The 23,354-nt window shown below is 54.4% G+C and overlaps 1 protein-coding gene across 2 annotated transcripts in view; it reads right to left on the reverse strand.

Moving 5' to 3' along the window:
* Positions 1–3,540: 3,540 nt before the first annotated feature.
* The window catches only part of gemin5 (gem (nuclear organelle) associated protein 5), a 106,055-nt gene continuing 86,241 nt past the window's right edge, over positions 3,541–23,354 (reverse strand). The window contains exons 23-28 of one of the 2 annotated variants that reach the window (XM_070878003.1): positions 21,149–21,359; positions 17,702–17,965; positions 14,118–14,280; positions 12,162–13,110; positions 10,564–10,651; positions 3,541–5,288 (exon numbers count right to left, since the gene is read on the reverse strand). In XM_070878003.1, the coding sequence (XP_070734104.1) occupies positions 5,112–5,288; positions 10,564–10,651; positions 12,162–13,110; positions 14,118–14,280; positions 17,702–17,965; positions 21,149–21,359 (1,852 nt within the window). In that variant the 3' untranslated portion in view covers positions 3,541–5,111. Of the gene's footprint in view, positions 5,289–10,563; positions 10,652–12,161; positions 13,114–14,117; positions 14,281–17,701; positions 17,966–21,148; positions 21,360–23,354 lie in introns of both variants that reach the window. The other variant, XM_070878002.1, reaches the window with a different exon arrangement.

The following is a 23,354-nucleotide window of genomic DNA, read 5'->3' on the forward strand; positions in this document are numbered from 1 at the left end:
CTGGGCAGGGCCACATCGTCCCCATGCCTGACACGAGACTCCCAAAAGCAAGCGCTCTACTCGGAACTCCTACACGGCAAGCGAGCCCCAGGTGGGCAGAGGAAACGTTACAGGGACCACCCTCAAAGCCTCCCTGATAAAGTGCAACATCCCCACCGACACCTGGGAGTCCCTGGCCAAAGACCGCCCTAAGTGGAGGAAGTGCATCCGGGAGGGCGCTGAGCACCTCGAGTCTCATCGCCGAGAACATGCAGAAATCAAGCGCAGGCAGCGGAAGGAGCGTGCGGCAAACCAGTCCCACCCTCCCCTTCCCTCAACCACTGTCTGTCCCGCCTGTGACAGAGTCTGTAATTCCCGTATTGGACTGTTCAGTCACCTGAGAACTCACTTTTTAGAGTGGAAGCAAGTCTTCCTCACTGTTGAGGGACTGTCTATGACGATCAACCTCCTCCAGCCCCAACAAGCAATGTTCCCTCGAAACTGCGCGGGCGCACGGTTGTAATGGGAAGGTCCCGCGCATGCCGCTCACCCGCTTCTCCGTTCCAAATGCACGCGCAGAAATTTAAAGGGGCGCACACACACTTAAAGAGACAGGCCACGCAGAACAAAGTGCAGCTCGCAGAGGGACATTGCCGACAAGCAATGTTCCCGTCAACCTGCACTGCCGCGCAGCCCCTTCACCTAAAAATGAAATTAACGGAAACAATGCCTACGCTCCCCCCTTCCCGCCGAGATCTCAGTGCTCTTCCGATTCTGGGCTCTTGCACATTCGCCGATTTGCAACGCTCCACCATCGGTGGCCGTGCCTTCTGTTGCCTGGGCCCCAAGCTCTGGAACTCCCTCCCTAAACCTCTCCGCCTCTCTGCTTTTCCTCCTTTAAGACACTCCTTAAAACCTACCTCTTTGACTAAGCTTTTGGTCACCTGCCTGAATATCTCCTTGTGTGGCAGTGACACATTATGTTGGAGTTATGCTCCTGGGAAGCACTTTGAAACGTTTTACTATGTTAAAGGTGCTATATAAATTCAAGTTGTTAACATTTGCAGAGTGCGTGAGCCGGAAACAGTAGTGTTGCTGCCATCTAGAGGCAACCTCTGCAATCACACGTTGAGAAACATGAATTGTTGATTGTTTGCAATCTTCTCTCCATCAGTATTCCGTTTTATACAAAACATGTCCAATTACCTCGAGATCCTACAGATGGAAGCAGCATCTGTTCCAGTACAGTAACCACCCGGAATTATACGGGATCATATCCTCGCTAAATCTGTCCCGGGAGTGTTTGATCCGACAGTGTAGAGAGCGCTATACTCTTGTATCTAACCCCGTGCTGTACCTGCCCTGGGAGTGTTTGATGGGACAATGCAGAGGGAGCTTTACTCTGTATCTAACCCCGTGCTGTACCTGTCCTGGGAGTGTTTGATGGGACAGTGTAGAGGGAGCTTTACTCTGCATCTAACCCCGTGCTGTAGCTGCCCTGGGAGTGTTTGATGGGACAATGCAGAGGGAGCTTTACTCTGTATCTAACCCCGTGCTGTACCTGCCCTGGGAGTGTTTGATGGGACAATGCAGAGGGAGCTTTACTCTGTATCTAACCCCGTGCTGTACCTGTCCTGGGAGTGTTTGATGGGACAGTGTAGAGGGAGCTTTACTCTGTATCTAACCCCCTGTACCTGCCCTGGGAGTGTTTGATGGGACAGTGTAGAGGGAGCTTTACTCTGTATCTAACCCCCTGTACCTGCCCTGGGAGTGTTTGATGGGACAGTGTAGAGGGAGCTTTAATCTGTATCTAACCCCCTGTACCTGCCCTGGGTGTGTTTGATGGGACAGTGTAGAGGGAGCTTTACTCTGTATCTAACCCCCTGTACCTGCCCTGGGAGTGTTTGATGGGACAGTGTAGAGGGAGCTTTACTCTGTATCTAACCCCGTGCTGTACCTGCCCTGGGAGTGTTTGATGGGACAATGCAGAGGGAGCTTTACTCTGTATCTAACCCCGTGCTGTACCTGTCCTGGGAGTGTTTGATGGGACAGTGTAGAGGGAGCTTTACTCTGCATCTAACCCGTGCTGTACCTGCCCTGGGAGTGTTTGATGGGACAGTGTAGAGGGAGCTTTACTCTGTATCTAACCCCCTGTACCTGCCCTGGGAGTGTTTGATGGGACAGTGTAGAGGGAGCTTTACTCTGTATCTAACCCCCTGTACCTGCCCTGGGTGTGTTTGATGGGACAGTGTAGAGGGAGCTTTACTCTGTATCTAACCCCCTGTACCTGCCCTGGGAGTGTTTGATGGGACAGTGTAGAGGGAGCTTTACCTCTGTATCTAACCCCCTGTACCTGCCCTGGGAGTGTTTGATGGGACAGTGTAGCGGGAGCTTTACTCTGTATCTAACCCCGTGCTGTACCTGCCCTGGGAGTGTTTGATGGGACAGTGTAGAAGGAGCTTTACTCTGTATCTAACCCCGTGCTGTACCTGCCCTGGGAGTGTTTGATGGGACAGTGTAGAGGGAGCTTTACTCTGTATCTAACCCCCTGTACCTGCCCTGGGAGTGTTTGATGGGACAGTGTAGAGGGAGCTTTACTCTGTATCTAACCCCGTGCTGTACCTGCCCTGGGAGTGTTTGATGGGACAGTGTAGAGGGAGCTTTACTCTGTATCTAACCCGTGCTGTACCTCCCTGGGAGGGTTTGATGGGACAGTGTAGAGGGAGCTTTACTCTGTATCTAACCCGTGCTGTACCTGCCCTGGGAGTGTTTGATGGGACAGTGTAGAGGGAGCTTTACTCTGTATCTAACTCATGATGTACCTGCTCTGGGAGTGTTTGATGGGACAGTGTAGAAGGAGCTTTACTCTGTATCTAACTCATGATGTACCTGCTGTGGGAGTGTTTGATGGGACAGTGTAGAAGGAGCTTTACTCTGTATCTAACCCCCTGTACCTGCCCTGGGAGTGTTTGATGGGACAGTGCAGAGGGAGCTTTACTCTGTATCTAACCCCCTGTACCTGCCCTGGGAGTGTTTGATGGGACAGTGTAGAGGGAGCTTTACTCTGTATCTAACCCCGTGCTGTACCTGCCCTGGGAGTGTTTGATGGGACAGTGTAGAGGGAGCTTTACTCTGTATCTAACCCGTGCTGTACCTCCCTGGGAGGGTTTGATGGGACAGTGTAGAGGGAGCTTTACTCTGTATCTAACCCGTGCTGTACCTGCCCTGGGAGTGTTTGATGGGACAGTGTAGAGGGAGCTTTACTCTGTATCTAACTCATGATGTACCTGCTGTGGGAGTGTTTGATGGGACAGTGTAGAAGGAGCTTTACTCTGTATCTAACCCCCTGTACCTGCCCTGGGAGTGTTTGATGGGACAGTGCAGAGGGAGCTTTACTCTGTATCTAACCCCCTGTACCTGCTCTGGGAGTGTTTGATGGGACAGCTTTGTGCCGTTGATGTCCACCCAGCAGAGATTTCCCGAGACTTGGTACCCAGAGCCACCTTTAGCGATCAGGACTACGAAGAGATGGACGCGAAGGAGTGGACTTCAGAGGGATGCTGGAGTCAAGGCTTTTATTGATTTCCATTAGTAGAAAAAGATGATATTCACAATACGGGTACTCGTCAGAAAGACGATCCTATTCACTGTCAGCCACACAGCTAAGTAACTTCACCAATGGAGCGTCGAAGGGGTAATGGGGCCGCTCGTTCCTGTATCGTTGTCGCAAATAAAAGACTTTAATCCAGCACCGAATGTTCGCAGTCTCTCCTCAACTTCTTACTCTGGGGTTAGTTAACACAGGGTCTCTGCCCTGGGAATGGGGGTGGGGTTCCGAGATGGGGCAGCCGGGAAGTTGGAACCGGGGGTGGGGGGGTCCGATTCCCGATCCCGTCAGTTCCGCAGCGCTCCGTGACTTGACCGTTTGCAATTGAACTCCAGGTGACCATGTGACTAAGCGGGAGGATTGGCCGGGCGGCCTGATCTGAAGGGGCAGCTAGAGAGCCAAGTAGTTTTCTCTTGATTAGAACCCAGCGATAGCCCTGATCACCCTCGGGGGGTGGAGGGAGGAAAGAGAGGGTTCACGGAGGTTCGGTTTTGTCGATTGAGCTCTGTGGATTTAGCGAACAGGGGGAAGAGACCCTGCGCGCTCTACATCAGGAAAACAGGGACCCTCCCCCTGTGTGTGTTCCTCAGTATTTTGTACTGGAAAACCCTTGGGTTTCCGTGTATCACAAACCTGACGGACCAGAAGCGTTGAGGGCCTGGAGCAGGAACAGAAAGCTCGGGGAAACCAGTCACAGGCCGTCCTGCCTCTGAAAGGGTAGGGCGGATTTACTGCCTCGGTCGGGACGGAGGAGCGGAGCAAAGCTCCCGCTGGACAAATGGTGACGTACGATACACTGGTCCAAAGCAGCACCAACTGCATCTGCACAGAATAATCAGCGGGAAATCACTCGCAAATTAACAGAGAGCGAGAGAGGGAGAGTGATGGAGACAGAGAGGAGGAGAAACAGAGAGAGCGCGAGCGAGAGGGCGCGAGCCAGAGACAGAGGGAGGGTGAGAGAGAGAGAGCACGCGAGAACGAGAGAGAGAGCACGCGAGAACGAGAGAGAGAGCACGCGAGAACGAGAGAGAGAGCACGCGAGAACGAGAGAGAGCACGCGAGAACGAGAGAGAGAGAGAGAGAGAGAGAGCACGCTAGAGGGAGGAGAGATATTGAACGGTCTTCACTGACTGAACTGAGCAGTGAAATCCCGCGAGTCACATTGCGACGTCTCTGGGATCCAGAAATTTGAGGGAGCGCAGGAGGAAAATAAACAAATAACCCTCAGGATTGAAAGTGAGTGTTGGGATTAACAACCAGAGGCCGCGGTGTAACCCGGAACAGCTGGTGATCCGTCTGTCAGTATCCGGCTCTGCATTAAATACTTGAACATAGTTCTCGCTCTCTCTTCCGCCAGGCTGAATCGCTGAGCGCAGCCGACTGTATAACTCGGCGCTACCAGCTCACGCTTCGAATCACGGCCTCCCAATCCAACCGGAGATCGCTGGAACGTCAGGAGAAAACCGCCACTCCGGCACCCCGAGCCGCCAGCTCCCGAAAGCGGCACTCCCACGACCGCCTCTCCTCACACAGCCTCCCGGAGGAATTTCCCGACCGCCCTTCGGTACTCCGCCGCCGTCCCGTGGGTCCGAGCCAACGCCAGGGCCTTGTCCCGCAGCTCGCGGGGGAGAACGGAGGGAGCGAGCGAGGCGATGGACAGCAGGACCAGGCTGGCCTCCACAACGTCGGGGAACGGGTGGAGCTGCAAGAGAAACGCACAAAACCATCAGCAGTGGGCGGGGGAGCGTGACATGGAGTGTACACGGGGAAGTGCGGCGTAGTGTGTACACAGGGGGAGGGGGGTGTCGTCGAGTGTACACGGAGAGCGCGGTGTGGGAGGAGGGGCCGGCGGAGCGTGACATGGAGTGTACACGGGGAAGTGCGGCGTAGTGTGTACACAGGGGGAGGGGGGGTGTCGTCGAGTGTACACGGGGAGCGCGGTGTGGGAGGAGGGGCCGGCGGAGCGCGATGTGGAGTATACACGGGGTGGGGGGGGAAGCGAGACATGGAGTGTACACGGGGTGGGGGGGGGGGGGGGAGCATGGTGCAGTGTACACGGGGGAAGTGCGGCGTAGTGTATACACAGGGGGAGGGGGGTGTCGTCGAGTGTACACGGGGAGCGCGGTGTGGGAGGAGGGGCCGGCGGAGCGCGATGTGGAGTGTACACGGGGTTGGGGGGGGGAGCGTGACATGGAGTGTACACGGGGTTGGGGGGGGGGAGCGTGACATGGAGTGTACACGGGGGGGGGGGGGGGAGCATGGTGCAGTGTACACAGGGAAGTGCGGCGTAGTGTGTACACAGGGGGAGGGGGGTGTCGTCGAGTGTACACGGGGAGCGCGGTGTGGGAGGAGGGGCCGGCGGAGCGCAATGTGGAGTGTACACGGGGTTGGGGGGGGAGCGAGACATGGAGTGTACACGGGGTTGGGGGGGGGGAGCATGACATGGAGTGTACACGGGGTGGGGAGCATGGTGCAGTGTACACGGGGAAGTGCGGCGTAGTGTGTACACAGGGGGGAGGGGGGTGTCGTCGAGTGTACACGGGGAGCGCGGTGTGGGAGGAGGGGCCGGCGGAGCGCGATGTGGAGTGTACAAGGGGGTGGGGGGGGCGGGGGAAGGAGAGCACGGTATAAAGTTAATTGACCCGGCATCGATTGCCGTTTGTGGAGGAGAGTTCCAAACCTCTCCCACCCTGTGTGTGTGCAGATGCGTTTCCTAATTTCACTCCTGGAAGGCCTGGCCCAGACTCTGTCCCCTGGTCCTAGACTCCCCACCCAGCGGGAATAGTATCTCTCTATTTACCCTCTCCGTTCCCCTTAATATCCTGAAACCTTCGATCAGATCGCCGGTTAACCGCCTATTTTACAACCCTCGTTTGTGTAATCTCCTCCTAACTTAACCCCCGAAGTCCAGATATTATTCTGGTAAACCTACGCTGCACTCCCTCCAAGCCCAATATATCCTTCCGCTTTTACCGATATATAAAACGGAAGAGAGTGACTAAAGTAAATGTTGGTCCCTTAGAAGATGAGAAGGGGGATTTAATAATGGGAAATGTGGAAATGGCTGAGACCGTAAACAATTATTTTGCTTCGGTCTTCACAGTGGAAGACACAAAAACCATGCCAAAAATTGCTGGTTATGGGAATGTGGGAAGGGAGGACCTTGAGACAATCACTATTACTAGGGGGGTAGTGCTGGACAGACTAATGGGACTCAAGGTAGACAAGTCCCCTGGTCCTGATGAAATGCATCCCAGGGTATTAAAAGAGATGGCGGAAGTTATAGCAGATGCATTCGTTATAATCGACCAAAATTCTCTGGACTCTGGGGAGGTACCAGCGGATTGGAAAGCAGCTAATGTAACGCCTCTGTTTAAAAAAGGGGCAGACAAAAGGCAGGTAACTATTGGTCGGTTAGTTTAACATCTGTAGTGGGGAAAATGCTTGAAGCTATCATTAAGGAAGAAATAGCGGGACATCTAGATAGGAATAGTGCAATCAAGCAGACGCAACATGGATTCATGAAGGTGAAATCATGTTTAACTAATTTACTGGAATTCTTTGAGGATATAACGAGCATGATGGATAGAGGTGTACCGATGGATGTGGTGTATTTAGATTTTCAAAAGGCATTCGATAAGGTGCCACACAAAAGGTTACTGCAGAAGATAAAGGTACGCGGAGTCAGAGGAAATGTATTAGCATGGATCGAGAATTGGCTGGCTCACAGAAAGCAGAGAGTCGGGATAAATGGGTCCTTTTCGGGTTGGAAATCGGTGGTTAGTGGTGTGCCACAGGGATCGGTACTGGGACCACAACTGTTTACAATATACATCGATGACCTGGAAGAGGGGACAGAGTGTAGTGCAACAAAATTTACAGATGACACAAAGATTAATGGGAAAGCGGGTTGTGTAGAGGCCACAGAGAGGCTGCAAAGAGATTTAGATAGGTTAAGTGAATGGGCTAAGGTTTGGCAGATGGAATACAATGTCGGAAAATGTGAGGTCATCCACCTTGGAAAAAAAAACAGTAAAAGGGAATATTATTTGAATGGGGAGAAATTACAACATGCTGCGGTGCAGAGGGACCTGGGGGTCCCTGTGCATGAATCCCAAAAAGTTAGTTTGCAGGTGCAGCAGGTAATCAGGAAGGCGAATGGAATGTTGGCCTTCATTGCGAGAGGGATGGAGTACAAAAGCAGGGAGGTCCTGCTGCAACTGTACAGGGTATTGGTGAGGCCGCACCTGGAGTACTGCGTGCAGTTTTGGTCACCTTACTTAAGGAAGGATATACTAGCTTTGGAGGGGGTACAGAGACGATTCACTAGGCTGATTCCGGAGATGAGATGGTTACCTTATGATGATAGATTGAGTAGACAGGGTCTTTACTCGTTGGAGTTCAGAAGGATGAGGGGTGATCTTATAGAAACATTTAAAATAATGAAATGGATAGACAAGATAGAGGCAGAGAGGTTGTTTCCACTGGTCGGGGAGACTAGAACTAGGGGGCACAGCCTCAAAATACAGGGGAGCCAATTTAAAACCGAGTAGAGAAGGAATTTCTTCTCCCAGAGGGTTTTGAATCTGTGGAATTCTCTGCCCAAGGAAGCAGTTGAGGCTAGCTCATTGAATGTATTCAAATCACAGATAGATAGATTTTTAACCAATAAGGGAATTAAGGGTTATGGGGAGCGGGCGGGTAAGTGGAGCTGAGTCCACGGCCAGATCAGCCATGATCTTTTTGAATGGCGGAGCAGGCTCGAGGGGCTAGATGGCCTACACCTGTTCCTAATTCTTATGTTCTTATGTTCCTAAGGTGTGGTGCCCAGAACTGCTCACAGTGCTCCAGGTGTGGTCTAACCAGGGCTTTGTACAGCTGCAGCATAACTTCTACCCCCTTGTGTTCTAGATATAAAGGCTAGCTTTCCATTGGCCTTTTTGATTATTTTATGTATCTGTTCATGACATTTTAATGATCTGCATACGCGGACCCCCCAAGTCTCTTTGGCCCCCACTGTTTAGCTTGTCACCATTTAGAAAGGACCCTGTTCTATCCTGTTCCGGTCTCGAAGTGGATGACCTCATATTAGCCTACATTAAAATCCATTTGCCACAGGTTTGCCCATTCACTTAATCTATTAGTTTCCCTTTATAATGTTACATAATCACCATACCAAAAACAGATTATCTGCTCATTATTGGCTTTGAGACGTCCGGTGCTCGTGAAAGACGCTATATAAATGCAAGTCTTTCATCCTTTATACTTCCAGCTACACTGCCTGCAATGCCGCCATCGGCAAACTTGTATATGTGGCTTTCCATCCCATCATCAAAGTCGTTAATAAATGCTGTGACTAGTTGAGGCCCCAGCACAGATCCCCGCGGGACACCATTAGTCACATCCTGCCAACTGGAGTACGTCCCCATTATCCCTGCTCTCTGTCGCCTGTCGCTCGGCCAATTCCCTAACCAGGGCAATAACTTGCCTTCAATTCCACGAGCTTCAACCTTAGACAACAGTCTCTGAAGAGTACGGCTTATAAAACGGCACAAATTAGAGTGCAGATTCCTCAACCAACATCACTAAATCATAGAATGGTTACAGCACAGGAGGCGGCCATTCGGCCCATCGAGTCTGCATCGGCTCTCTGCAAGAGCACCTCAGCCAGTCCCACTCCCCCGCCCTTTCCCTGTAGCTCTGCAATTTTTTTTTTCTTCAGGTACTTATCCAACTCCCTTTTGAAAGCCACGATGGAGTCTGCCTCCACCACCCTCTCAGGCAGCGCATTCCAGATCCTAACCACTCGCTGCGTTAAAAGCTTTTTCCTCATGTCGCCTTTGGTTCTTCTGTCAATCGCCTTAAATCTGTGTCCTCTGGTTCTCGACCCTTCCACCAATGGGAACAGTTTCTCTCTCGATCTACTCTGTCCAGACCACTCATGATTTTGAACACCTCGATCAAATCTCCTCTCAACCTTCTCTGCTCCAAGGAGAACAACCCCAGCTTCTCCAGTCTATCCACGTCACTGAAGTCCCTCATCCCTGGAACCATTCTCGGAAATCTCCACAGTACCCTCTCGAAGGCCTTCACATCCTTCCTAAAGTGTGGTGCCCAGAATTGGACACAATACTCCAGTTGAGTTCGAACCCGTGTTTGATACAGGTTCATCATAACTCCCATGTTTTTGTACTCACTGCCTCTATTCACGAAGCCCAGAATCCCATAAGCCTTTTTAACCACTTTCTCAACCTGCCCTGCCATCTTCAACGATTTGTGCACATATACCCCCAGGTCCCTGTTCATGCACCCCCTTTAGGATTGTACCCTTGGGTTTATATCGCCTCTCCTCGTTCATTCTACCAAAATCAATCACTTCACACTTTTGTGTGTTAAATTTCATCTGCCACATGTCTGTCTACGTCTTCTTGAAGTCGATCACTCTCCTCCTCACTGTAACACTATACTTCCAAGCTTTGTGTCATCTGCAAATTATGAAACTGTGCCCTGTACACCCGCGTTTAAGTCATTGATATACATCAGGAAAAGCAGTGGTCCGAGAACCGACCTGGGGTCTCCACTGTAACCATTCACCACTACTCTCTGTGTCCTGTCACTGAGCCAATTGCGGATCCACTCTGCCACGGTCCCTTTTATCCCATGGGCTTCAACTTTGCTGGCAAGCCTCTTATGTGGCACTTTATCAAACGCTCCCTAAAAACAGATCATCAGGTCATTTATCACATCGCTGTGTGTGGGAGCTTGCTGTGCGCAAATTGGCGTTTCCCACATTACAACAGTGACTACACTTCCAAAAAATAGTTCTTCATTGGCTGTAAAGTGCTTTGGGGACATTTTGTGCTCAAGTCTGTGGGTGGGGCATGAACCACCGACCCTGTGACGCAGTAGCGAGAGTGTGACTCACTGAGTCACGGCCAACGCCCACGTGGAAACACCGAGACGGTGAATGTTTCTACCTTCACACTCTCGTCGAGCTGGGACTGCTGCTGGGTGATGTCACGTAACTGTTCCATCAGCGTCGCCATGCAGCTGGTCTCTTCCCCACTGAGGAGTCAACAAAACAAATTCGCATTTAAAATTGTTTTCCAGTCCATTGGCATCAGTTTTTCTCCCTGCTTTCCTGTTGCAGAATACTCCCCTCAGGCACCAGCCACCCGTCTCTCTGCTACCGCATCCATTGGCCCCTTCGCCTCCCGTCAGACTGGAGATAGTTTTGTCTGGCTCTCAGATAGGGTACCCCGGGCCCCAGGCCAAACCTGGGCCCCACCCGAACCCCAGAGACCCAACCCGGGCCTAACCCGGACCCCACCCGAAACCTGGGCCCCACCCGGACACCAGGCCCCACCCGGGCTACACCCAGACTCCAGGCCCCACCTGGGCCCCACTCGGACACCAGGCCCCACCCGGACACCAGGCCCCACTCGGACACCAGGCCCCACCCGGACACCAGGCCCCACCCGGGCTACACCCAGACTCCAGGCCCCACCCAGACATCTGGCCCCACCTGGACACCAGGCCCCACCCGGGCCCCACTCGGACACCAGGCCCCACCCGGACACCAGGCCCCACCCGGGCCCCACTCGGACACCAGGCCCCACCCGGGCTACACCCAGACTCCAGGCCCCACCCAGACATCTGGCCCCACCTGGACACCAGGCCCCACCCGGGCCCCACTCGGACACCAGGCCCCACCCGGACACCAGACCCCACCCGGGCTACACCCAGACTCCAGGCCCCACCTGGACACCAGGCCCCACCCGGGCCCCACTCGGACACCAGGCCCCACCCGGGCCCCACTCGGACACCAGGCCCCACCCGGGCCCCACTCGGACACCAGGCCCCACCCGGGCCCCACTCGGACACCAGGCCCCACCCGGGCCCCACTCGGACACCAGGCCCCACCCGGGCTACACCCAGACTCCAGGCCCCACCCAGACATCTGGCCCCACCTGGACACCAGGCCCCACCCGGGCCCCACTCGGACACCAGGCCCCACCCGGGCCCCACCCGGACACCAGGCCCCACGCCTATACCTGGGCTGCACCCAGACTCCAGGCCCCACCCAGACATCTGGCCCCACCTGGACACCAGGCCCCACCCGGGCCCCACCCAGACTCCAGGCCCCACCTGGACACCAGGCCACACCCGGGCTACACCCAGACTCCAGGCCCCACCCAGACATCTGGCCCCACCTGGACACCAGGCCCCACCCGGGCTACACCCAGACTCCAAGCAAATTCGAGCCCAGATCCAGAGACGAACTTTTCAGATAATTAAAAAAATTTTTTTTGCCTCTCTGACCCTTATCTCAGTTTTGAATGGCCGTCCCTTTATTCTGAGACTGTGACCCCTGGTTCTAGACTCCCCAGCCCGGGGGAAACAACCTCTCAGCATCTACTCTGTCAATCCCCCTCAGAATCTGATATGTTTCAGTGAGATCACCTCTCATTCTTCTAAACTCCAGAGGCTATAGGCCCAACCTACTCAATCCCTCCTCATAGGACAACCCTCTCATCCCAGGGATCAATGCAGTGAATCAACACGCGGGCTTTACCTTAAAGAAAGTTCGAGACTGCGATGGTCTGTAATGGAGTTTTCTGCTGGCTCCTTATCGGGCCCAGTCCCTAGCTTGGAGTCCGTCTCCTGCTCCGTCTCAGGCCCCGTCCCCAGCTCAGTCTCAGGCCCCAGCTTGGAGCCAGTCTCTTGCTCTGTCTCAGGCCCCATCCCCAGCTCCTTCTCGGGTCCCATCACCAGCTCCGCCTCGGGACCTGTCCCCAGCTTGGAGTTCGTCTCCTGCTCCATCTTGGGCCCCTCCCCCATCTCCGCCTCTGGCCTTGTGCCCGTCTCGGGCCTCTGACTGAGCTCCATCTCAGGCCCCGTCGCCAGCTTGGAGTCCGCCCCCAGCTCCATCTCGGACCCCAGTTTGGAGTCCGCCCCCAGCTCCATCTCGGGCACCAGTCTGGAGTCCGCCCCCAGCTCCGTCTCGGGCTCGGGCCCCGCCCCCAGCTCCATCTCGGGCCCCATTTTGGAGTCCGCTCCCAGCTCCGTCTCGGGCCCCGGCCCGCCGGACGAGCCCCTCTGGTGCTGGCTGACCAGCTCCGCCACCGCCCGCTGGACGCCCGCCGTCCGCCTGGCCAGGGCCTGGAACTGGGCGTGTTCCGGCGACAGGAGACAGCCGCACCTCGCCAGCAGCTCGCGCGCCGCGGCGGTCAGTGGTGGCCGCGTGGTGTCGGCCTGGCCGGAGAGATTGACCGATTGGCCGGGTCTCGGCCCGCCCGCCTCAGGATTCTCCTCCTCGTCCGCCCGGCTGGCTTCGGGACGCTCCTCCGTGCCAGCCCGCTCCACGGCCGCCGGTGACCTCCCGGAACGATCCGCGGCCAGCTCCCACCACAGCTCGTACACCTGTCCGTAACACAGGTAGGCGCGCAGGCTGCGGAGAGCTGCCAGGCCCAAGGGGTCAGCGCTGGTCAGCTGGACCTCCAGGTCAGAGACAAAATCTGCTGCTGCTGGCAAAAAGAGATCACCAGAGTGAGGGGCAATGCCTTACGTTAAAACTGAAAGCTCTTCCATAGAAAGTACATCGCTCGCGCCACACATTACCCAGCAATCAGGAGGCATTACAATACAATTACACAAGATGTACAGCACACAAGCCGCTCCGTGCCGGGGTTCCTGCTCCACACCAGCCCCCTCCCTCCCCTCTCCATCTCACCCCATCACCATCTCCCTCTATTCCTTTCTCCCTCATGTGTTTATCCAGCCTCCCCTTAAATGCATCGATACTATTCGCCTCAACCCCTCCCTGTGGCAGCGAGTTCCACATTCTCACCGTTCTCTGGGTAAAGAAGTTTCTCCTGAATTCCCCACTGGGTTTATTGCTGACTATCTTATACTGATGGCCTCTAGTTATGCTCTTCCCGTACAAGTGGAAACATCTTCACTATGTCTACCCGATCAAACCCTTTCATAATGTTAGAGCGCTCGATCAGTCTCCTCTTCTCAAGAGAGAAAAGCCCTAACCTGTTCACTCTCTCCCGATAGGTGTAATCTCTCAGTTCTGGTATCATGGTGCAAAAAAAAGATGTACAATCTCCAATGACTCTATAGCCTTTTTACTAAACAGTGAGAACGTTTATAACCATCAGCAAAGGATGCACTGTGTAGAGGGAGTTTTACTCTGTATCTAACCCATGCTGTACCTGTCCTGGGAGTGTTTGATGGGACAGTGTAGAGGGAGCTTTACACTGTATCTAACCCCGTGCTGTACCTGCCCTGGGAGTGTTTGATGGGACAGTGTAGAGGGAGCTTTACACTGTATCTAACCTGTGCTACCTGCCCTGGGAGTGTTTGATGGGACAGTGTAGAGGGAGCTTTACACTGTATCTAACCCCGTGCTGTACCTGCCCTGGGAGTGTTTGATGGGACAGTGTAGAGGGAGCTTTACTCTGTATCTAACCCCGTGCTGTACCTGCCCTGGGAGTGTTTGATGGGACAGTGTTGCTTTACTTACCCTCAGGCAGAACAATCTTGCTGATTTCCTGCATTAAAGTGAAGTTTCCAGAGTCGAGACAACGGACCAGAGCTTTGAGCAGGAAGGTGACCATCTCGGCCCAGGCCGATAACAACATGCTGGTTATAGCCAGGCTCAGCTCCTGAGACAAGTGCAGCAGCAACTGGAAGCGAGAAAGACAGAGTTACAACAACAACTTCTGTTTATATAGCACCATTAACGTAATGAACCATCCCAAGATGTTTCACAAGAGTGTTTTAATACACAAAACATTTGACACCGAGCGGTATAGGAGAAATTAGGGCAGGTGACCAAAAGCTTGGTCAAAGAGGTAGGTTTTAAGGAGCGTCTTAAAGGAGGAAAGAGAGGTAGAGAGGCGGAGAGGTTTAGGGAGGGAGTTCCAGAGCTTGGGGCCCAGGCAACAGAAGGCATGGCCACCGATGGTGGAGTGATTATAATCAGGGATGCTCAGGAGGGCAGAATTAGAGGAGCGCAGACATCTCGAGGGGTTGTGGGGCTGGAGGAGATTGCAGAGATAGGGAGGGGTGAGGGCCATGGAGGGATTTGAAAATAAGGATGAGAATTTTGAAATCAAGGCATTGCTTAACCGGGATTCAATTTAGGTCAGTGAGCACAGGGGATGATGGGGGAGCGGGATTTGGTACGAGTTAGGACACGGGGCAGCGAGCACAGGGGGTGATGGGTGAGCGGGATTTGGTACGAGTTAGGACACGGGGCAGCGAGCACAGGGGGTGATGGGTGAGCGGGATTTGGTACGAGTTAGGACACGGGGCAGCGAGCACAGGGGGTGATGGGGGAGCGGGATTTGGTGCGAGTTAGGACACGGGACAGCGAGCACAGGGGGTGATGGGTGAGTGGGACTTGGTGCGAGTTAGGACACGGGACAGCGAGCACAGGGGGTGATGGGTGAGTGGGACTGGGTGTGAGTTAGGACACGGGGCAGTGAGCACAGGGGGTGATGGGTGAGTGGGACTTGGTACGAGTTAGGACACGGGGCAGCGAGCACAGGGGGTGATGGGTGAGCGGGACTTGGTGCGAGTTAGGACACGGGGCAGTGAGCACAGGGGGTGATGGGTGAGCAGGACTCGGTGCGAGTTAGGACACGGGGCAGTGAGCACAGGGGGTGATGAGTGAGCGGGACTCGGTGCGAGTTAGGACACGGGGCAGTGAGCACAGGGGGTGATGAGTGAGCGGGACTCGGTGCGAGTTAGGACACGGGGCAGCGAGCACAGGGGGTGATGGGTGAGCAGGACTTGGTACGAGTTAGGACACGGGGCAGCGAGCACAAGGGGGTGATGGGTGAGCGGGACTTGGTGCGAGTTAGGACACGGGGCAGCGAGCACAGGGGGTGATGGGTGAGCGGGACTTGGTGCGAGTTAGGACATGGGGCAGCGAGCACAGGGGGTGATGGGTGAGCGGGACTTGGTGCGAGTTAGGACACGGGGCAGCGAGCACAGGGGGTGATGGGTGAGCGGGACTTGCTGCGAGTTAGGACACGGGGCAGCGAGCACAGGGGGGGTGATGGGTGAGCGGGACTTGGTACGAGTTAGGACACGGGGCAGTGAGCACAGGGGGTGATGGGTGAGCGGGACTTGCTGCGAGTTAGGACACGGGGCAGCGAGCACAGGGGGTGATGGGTGAGCGGGATTCGGTGCGAGTTAGGACACGGGGCAGTGAGCACAGGGGGTGATGGGTGAGCGGGACTTGCTGCGAGTTAGGACACGGGCAGCCGAGTTTTGGATCACCTCTAGTTTACGTCGGGTTGAATGTGGGAGGCCAGCCAGGAGTGCGTCGGAAACCCTGGATATTGTAGGGTAATGTTCTTCCGACTGCCACTCATTGAAATCTCGACTCATCGCACCATCTTCAACTCTAACTCACTCTTTTCTACGTCAGAATTGTGAGACTCTCCACAGACATTCCTTCAAACTGTAGAACTCTTCAACACAATTTAAATTACAGCACAGCCCCTGCCAGTGTCTTACGACATTAAACCGAAGCCCCGTCTGCTCTCTCAGGTGGTCGTAAAGGATCCCACAGCACTATTTTGAAGAAGAGCAGGGGAGTTATCCCCGGTGTCCTGGGGCCAATATTTATTCCTCAATCAACATCACTGAAACAGATTATCTGGTCATTATCACATTGCTGTTTGTGGGAGCTTGCTGTGCGCTAATTCGCTGCCCCGTTTCCCACATTACAACAGTGACTACACTTCAAAAAATACTTAATTGGCTGCAAAGCGCTTTGAGCGTCCTGAGGTCCAGGAAGGTGCTATATAAATGTAAGTTCTTTATTTTTTTTGTAAGTACGGTACTGAGCCACATAGGCCCACAAGAATCACAGAATCTTACAGCACAGAGGGAGGGAGTCTGGAAAGTGCGAAGGGGGGGGGGGGGGGAGGGGGCACGAACGGGAGGGAGGGAGGGAGGGAGGAAGGAAGGAAGGAAGGCAGGCGAGAACGGGAGGGAGGGAGGGCGAGAACGGGAGGGAGGGAGGGCGAGAACGGGAGGGAGGGCGAGAACGGGAGGGAGGGCGAGAACGGGAGGGAGGGAGGGTGAGAACGGGAGGGAGGGAGGGCGAGAACGGGAGGGAGGGAGGGCGAGAACGGGAGGGAGGGAGGGCGAGAACGGGAGGGAGGGAGGGCGAGAACGGGAGGGAGGGAGGGCGAGAACGGGAGGGAGGGAGGGCGAGAACGGAGGGAGGGAGGGAGAGAACGGGAGGGAGGGAGGGAGAGAACGGGAGGGAGGGAGGGAGGGCGAGAACGGGAGGGAGGGAGAGAACAAGAGGGAGGGAGAGAACGAGAGGGAGGGAGAGAACGAGAGGGAGGGAGAGAACGAGAGGGAGGGAGAGAACGAGAGGGAGGGAGAGAACGAGAGGGAGGGAGAGAACGAGAGGGAGGGAGAGAACGAGAGGGAGGGAGAGAACGAGAGGGAGGGAGAGAACGAGAGGGAGGGAGGGAGAGAACGGGAGGGAGGGAGGGAGAGAACGGGAGGGAGGGAGGGAGAGAACGGGAGGGAGGGAGGGAGAGAACGGGAGGGAGGGAGGGAGAGAACGGGAGGGAGGGAGAGAACGAGAGGGAGGGAGAGAACGGGAGGGAGGGAGAGAACGGGAGGGAGAGAACGGGAGGGAGAGAACGGGAGGGAGGGAGGGAGGGAGAGAACGGGAGGGAGGGTGGGCGAGAACGGGAGGGAGGGAGAGAACGGGAGGGAGGGAGGGAGAGAACGGGAGGGAGGGAGGGAGGGCGAGAACGGGAGGGAGGGAGAGAACGGGAGGGAGGGAGAGAACAGGAGGGAGGGAGAGAACGGGAGGGAGGGAGGGCGGGCGAGAACGGGAGAGAGGGAGGGAGAGAACGGGAGAGAGGGAGGGAGAGAACGGGAGAGAGGGAGGGAGAGAACGGGAGAGAGGGAGGGAGAGAACGGGAGAGAGGGAGGGCGAGAATGGGAGGGAGGGAGGGAGGGCGGGAACGGGAGGGAGGGAGAGAACGGGAGAGCGAGAATGGGAGGGAGAGGGAGAGGGAGAGAGAGAGAGAGAAAGCGATAGGGTGAGAGAGAGGGTGCCGTTACCAGTCTGGGCGGGGTGTTGAGAGATGCCGTGGGGTACTCCGTCATCCTCAGCTGGCTGTGAGCGGTCTTCAGCCGACCCATGTCGGCGGCCATGATGCCAAACTCACTTTGCCAGACAGCCGTCACCGCATTGATGAGGGGCTCGCCGCTCCGCAAGGCCCAGCTGTGGTAACACGGCGCGCTGATGCTCTTCCACAGAGTCAGGTCCCGGTCTGCGAGGCTCCGGTACAGAAGCTCGTACGTACACAGCACCAACCGTTGCCCCTGGACAGGGTTAGAGCACAATTACACCGTTACCACGCACAACCTCCCACTCACTTTACCTCAGAAGTAAATGCCAGGCACGGCAAAGGGGTCACTCAGTGAAAGCCAGTGAGGTAAATGTGGCCCGTGATGAGGTCATCGAGACCTGGGGGTCACGGGCGGTCCGCCCCTGGGGGTCACTGAGGTTTTTTGCTTCTCCCAGGAGATCACATGGGCTGGAGTGTGGATGTTTTTAGTATAAGGGGTGTTGCAGTGATGTGGGGCGGACTGGTTGGGCTGGGTGCTATTTGCCTTTCCGTTATTGTTCATGGGTTTATATGTAACCTTTAGGACAGATGACGAAAGGCCGTGCAGCTCTTTGTCGGCCGGCGCAGACACGATGGGCTGAAATAGCCTACATCTGCGCTGTAAATTTCTATGTTTCTATGTCGCCCTCACTCCGTCACCGGTCGAGATTGGGCCCGGTGCCCCGATCGGTCTTCACTCTCAGTAAAATGGCTCAAAAATTCCACAAGGGAAACCCTAGTTGTGGAACACAGGAGCAGAAGGCAGCCGTTCGGCCCCTCGAGCCTGCTCCTCCATTGAATGAGATCAGGCCGACCTTCGAACTCGACTCCATTTAGCCCTTGATCCATTAAAAAACGTAATCCATTGCCTGGTCTTTAAATTGTACCTCAGCAACCATAGCCTTTTTGGGAGAGTGCGTTCTAGATTTCCACTGCCTTTTGAGGTTGAGGAACTAGTACAATAGATAAAGGGGGAGCCAGTGGATGTGGTATATTTGGATTTTCAGAAGGCATTCGATAAGGTGCCACACAAGAGGTTATTGAACAAAATTAGGGCTCATGGGATTGAAGGTAATATACTAGCATGGATTGAGGATTGGTTAACGGACAGAAAACAGTAGGAATAAACGGGTCATTTTCAGGTTGGCAGGCTAGGCTGTAACTAGTGGGGTTCCGCAAGGATCGGTGCTCGGGCCTCAACTATTCACAATCTATATCAATGATTTGGATGAGGGGACCAAATGTACTACCTGTATATCCAAGTTTGCTGCTGATACAAAGCTCGGTGGGAATGTAAATTGTGAGGAGGATGCAAAGAAGCTTCAAGGGGATATAGGCAGGTGGAGTGAGTGGGCAAGAACATGGCTATTGAAGGAGTGCAACGAAGGTTCACCAGACCGACTCCTGGGATGGGGGGATTGTCCTCTGAGGAGAGATTGAGTCGACTAGGCCTATATTCTCTCGAGTTTAGAAGAATGAGAGGTGATCTCATTGAAACATACAACATTCTTCCAGGGCTTGACAGGGTAAATGTTTCCCCCGGGCTGGGGAGTCTAGAACCAGGGGGTCACAGTCTCAGGATAAGGGGTCGGCCATTTAGGACTGAGATGAGGAGAAATTTATTCACTCAGAGGGTGGTGAATCTTTGAAGTTCTCTGCCCCAGAGAGCTGTGGAGGCTCAGTCTTTGAGTATATTCAAGACGGAGATGGATAGACTGTAGGATCGATAGTAAGGGAATCAAGGGAGTACTGAAAGTGAAGTTGAGGTCAAACTAACAAAAAGTTAGTTTGCAGGTGCAGCAGGTAATCAGGAAGGCGAATGGAATGTTGGCCTTCATTGCGAGAGGGATGGAGTACAAAAGCAGGGAGGTCCTGCTGCAACTGTACAGGGTATTGGTGAGGCCGCACCTGGAGTACTGCGTGCAGTTTTGGTCACCTTACTTAAGGAAGGATATACTAGCTTTGGAGTGGGTCCAGAGACGATTCACTAGGCTGATTCCGGAGATGAGGGGGTTACCTTATGATGATAGATTGAGTAGACTGGGTCTTTACTCGTTGGAGTTCAGAAGGATGAGGGGTGATCTGATAGAAACATTTAAAATAATGAAAGGGATAGACAAGATAGAGGCAGAGAGGTTGTTTCCACTGGTCGGGGAGACTAGAACTAGGGGGCACAGCCTCAAAATACGGGGGAGCCAATTTAAAACCGAGTTGAGAAGGAATTTCTTCTCCCAGAGGGTTGTGAATCTGTGGAATTCTCTGCCCAAGGAAGCAGTTGAGGCTAGCTCATTGAATGTATTCAAGTCACAGATAGATAGATTTTTAACCAATAAGGGAATTAAGGATTACGGGGAGCGGGCGGGTAAGTGGAGCTGAGTCCACGGCCAAATCAGCCATGATCTTGTTGAATGGCGGAGCAGGCTCGAGGGGCTCGATGGCCCACTCCTGTTCCTAATTCTTATGTTCTTTGTGTGAAGAAATGCTTCCTGACATCACCCCTGAACGGCCTGGCTCTGATTTTAAGGTGATGCCCCCTTGTTCTGAACTCCTCCCCCCACCACCCGCCCCCCCCCCGCCCCACCTCACCCCATCAGAGGGAACAGTTTCTCTCTCAGTCTACCCGATCGAATCCATTTTATCATCTTATACACTTTGATTCCCGGGATGGCAGGACTGACATATGAAGAAAGACTGGATCGACTCGGCTTATATTCACTGGAGTTTAGAAGGATGAGAGGGGATCTCATAGAAACATATAAAATTCTGACGGGATTGGACAGGTTAGATGCAGGAAGAATGTTCCCGATGTTGGGGAAGTCCGGAACCAGGGGTCACAGTCTAAGGATAAGGGGTAAGCCATTAAGGACCGAGATGAGGAGGAACTTCTTCACCCAGAGAGTGGTGAACCTGTGGAATTATCTACCACAGAAAGTTGTTGAGGCCAGTTCGTTAGATATATTCAAAAGGGAGTTAGATGTGGCCCTTACGGCTAAAGGGATCAAGGGGTATGGAGAAAAAGCAGGAAAGGGGTACTGAAGTTGCTTGATCAGCCATGATCATATTGAATGGTGGTGCAGGCTCGAAGGGCCGAATGGCCTACTCCTGCACCTATTTTCTGTGTTTCCTTCCTCGCGGCTGGGTCAGAATCCTGGGCCTCCCTCTCCAACAGCACTGTAGGAGCACCTTCACTACACGGATACCCTGAGGTGGTGAAAGGCGCTATATAAATGCAAATTTCTTCTCTTTCAACACAATACTTTAGCCGTCTGTACTCTTGTATGTAACCCCCTCCCTCCCAGTGCAAAAGCGCGATGCCTGGGTTTCCGGTAGCAAAGCAGCAAAGGCAGGGAGAGACACTAAACATTGCCTGCCCCCACCCCACCGACGGATCACTCACCAACAAACTCCCCTGCGTCTGCAGGACCTCCTGGGCACCCAGCCAGTCACGCAGAGCCAGCAGGTCATGGGCACAGCGGGAGGAGAACGACACGGACAGCTCCCGCTCTCCGACAATGGCGGCCACCTCTGCGGCGGTCCTCAGCGAAGCCACGTCCCCCTTCCTGGCCAAAATCTTGGCCGCGTCGTACGGCGACTCGGCCGTCAGGTAGCTGGAACATGGGCGGGGAGCGGAAAGATCAGTCGCGTGGGCTCAAATCACGCGCGCGCCCCCCCCCCCAGACTTTCCCTCCCTCTCCTCACACACGCTCACACCCGACGACATTTAGGAATGCGTTTCGTTCCGAGGTTACTGGAATGGGTGCGGCACCCGGCCAGAACGTTCTCCTGGTTTTGGTCACGACCACCGGTAAAACCCTCCCCCCCCCCCCCTCCCACAAAGATAGTTACCCATCCGTTTCACATCCCGCAAACCGGCCATTCAGACGGCCAAGGGGGCCATCAGCCGGTCCAGGCAGCGGGCGGTCGAGGGGCTCGTTCAGCCCCGACTGCCTGCCTCTCTGCCACGGGTACACCCGAGCCAGGGTGCCCCTGGAGATGGAGCACGCGGTGTCCACCGGTACGCTCGCGGGCCTTCCGCGAGAGGTGGGCGCCGGAGGGACTGGAGTGCATCATCACCCCCGGCAACCAAATTTTAAATTGGATTTAAGTTACTGTCTAAAGTTTAATTTGGTCAGTTTTAATGCCCCCCCCCCCCCCCGCCTTTAAATCAGAGGGCACCTGATTTATGGTCCGACACAAAAATAGTTGTTAGAGCTGTTGTGGGAGTGGCTTAGCCACTTGGAGCTGGGAGCCTGTGGGGGAAGAAGCTGAAAAACAGGCCATTCAGCCCATCTAGTCCCTGTCGCTGTTTGCCCCCTACACCCGAGGAAATAGTCCCAATCGCAGTTACCTGCCCCGTTCCCTTTCGACGCTCGGCCTAAAATCGGTAGCGCAGTGAAAGCGTTCATTTTTGCCTATCGTGACCGCTTTCACCCAAAAACGAAAATCCCGCCCGTTTGCCTCTCCCAGGAGATCACGTGGCTCCGGGTGGGGTGGAGTGTAGAATGTTTCAGTGTAAGGGGTGTCGCAGTTGAGTGGGCCAGACTGGTTGGGCTGGGTGCTCTTTGCCTTTCTGACATTGTTCATAGGTGATACGTCCTTACCACACAGTATAAATGCACACGAGGCCCATGCTTGAGAGAAGGTCAGTCTGTGACCTGTCCTTTATTCCTTAGCACTCAAGTGATGAAGGTGGGTGGAGCTACCCCTTTTATACCTGAAGGTCCAGGTTCGGAGTGTCTCCCACCTAGTGGTCAGTGTTCTCACAGCGTACAACTTAGGTCAGTTTATACATGGGTTACAATGCTGGTTGAATACATGACATCAGGTTTATATGTAACCTTCAGGGCTGCTGACCGAGGGCCGTGTGGCTCTTTGTCGGCCGGTGCGGACACGATGGGCCAAAGTGGCCTCCTTCTGCGCTGTAACTTTCTATGTTTGTGTTTACCTTCAGCCCCCATCCCCAATTGAATCTCGATTGTTGACACACGTTGTGCCTCAAACACCAACTCAACGAGTGAATTCCACCGCCTCACAACGCGTGATGAACTTTCTCCTGCCCCTTGATTCTAAATCTTTTGCAATTAATCTTCAATCCACAGCCCTTCGTGTTAGGCCCCTGAACTACTGCTGCTCTCCACCCAATCCCACCCTTCTGTAACTTTAAACACATGGGGTACAGTAGCACAGTGGTTCTGTTACCGGACTCATTACCGGGAGACACAAGTTCAAATCCCACCACGGCAGCTGGGGAATTTAAAATCCGTTAATTAAATAAAATCTGGAATAAATTTAAATGTTTTAGTGTCATCAGTACTGGTGACCACGAAACCATGATTGTCGTACAAATCCACCTGGTTCACGAACGTCCTTTAGGGAAGGAATTCTGCCGCCCTTACCTGTTGTGGGCCTGTGTGTGACTCCAGGCCTACGGCAGTGTGGTTGACTCATAACTGCCCTCTGAAATGGTGGGCATCTTCTGGGCAATGCTGGTGATGCCCGTATCCCGGGACGGAATAAAAAGAACGACGTATTTACAGCACACAAACAGGCCATTTGGCCCCATGGGTCCGTGCCGGTGTTTATACTCCACACCAGCCCCCTCC

This window comes from Pristiophorus japonicus, chromosome 4 (assembly GCF_044704955.1).
Source record: "Pristiophorus japonicus isolate sPriJap1 chromosome 4, sPriJap1.hap1, whole genome shotgun sequence".
Classification (NCBI taxonomy): Eukaryota; Metazoa; Chordata; class Chondrichthyes; family Pristiophoridae; genus Pristiophorus; species Pristiophorus japonicus.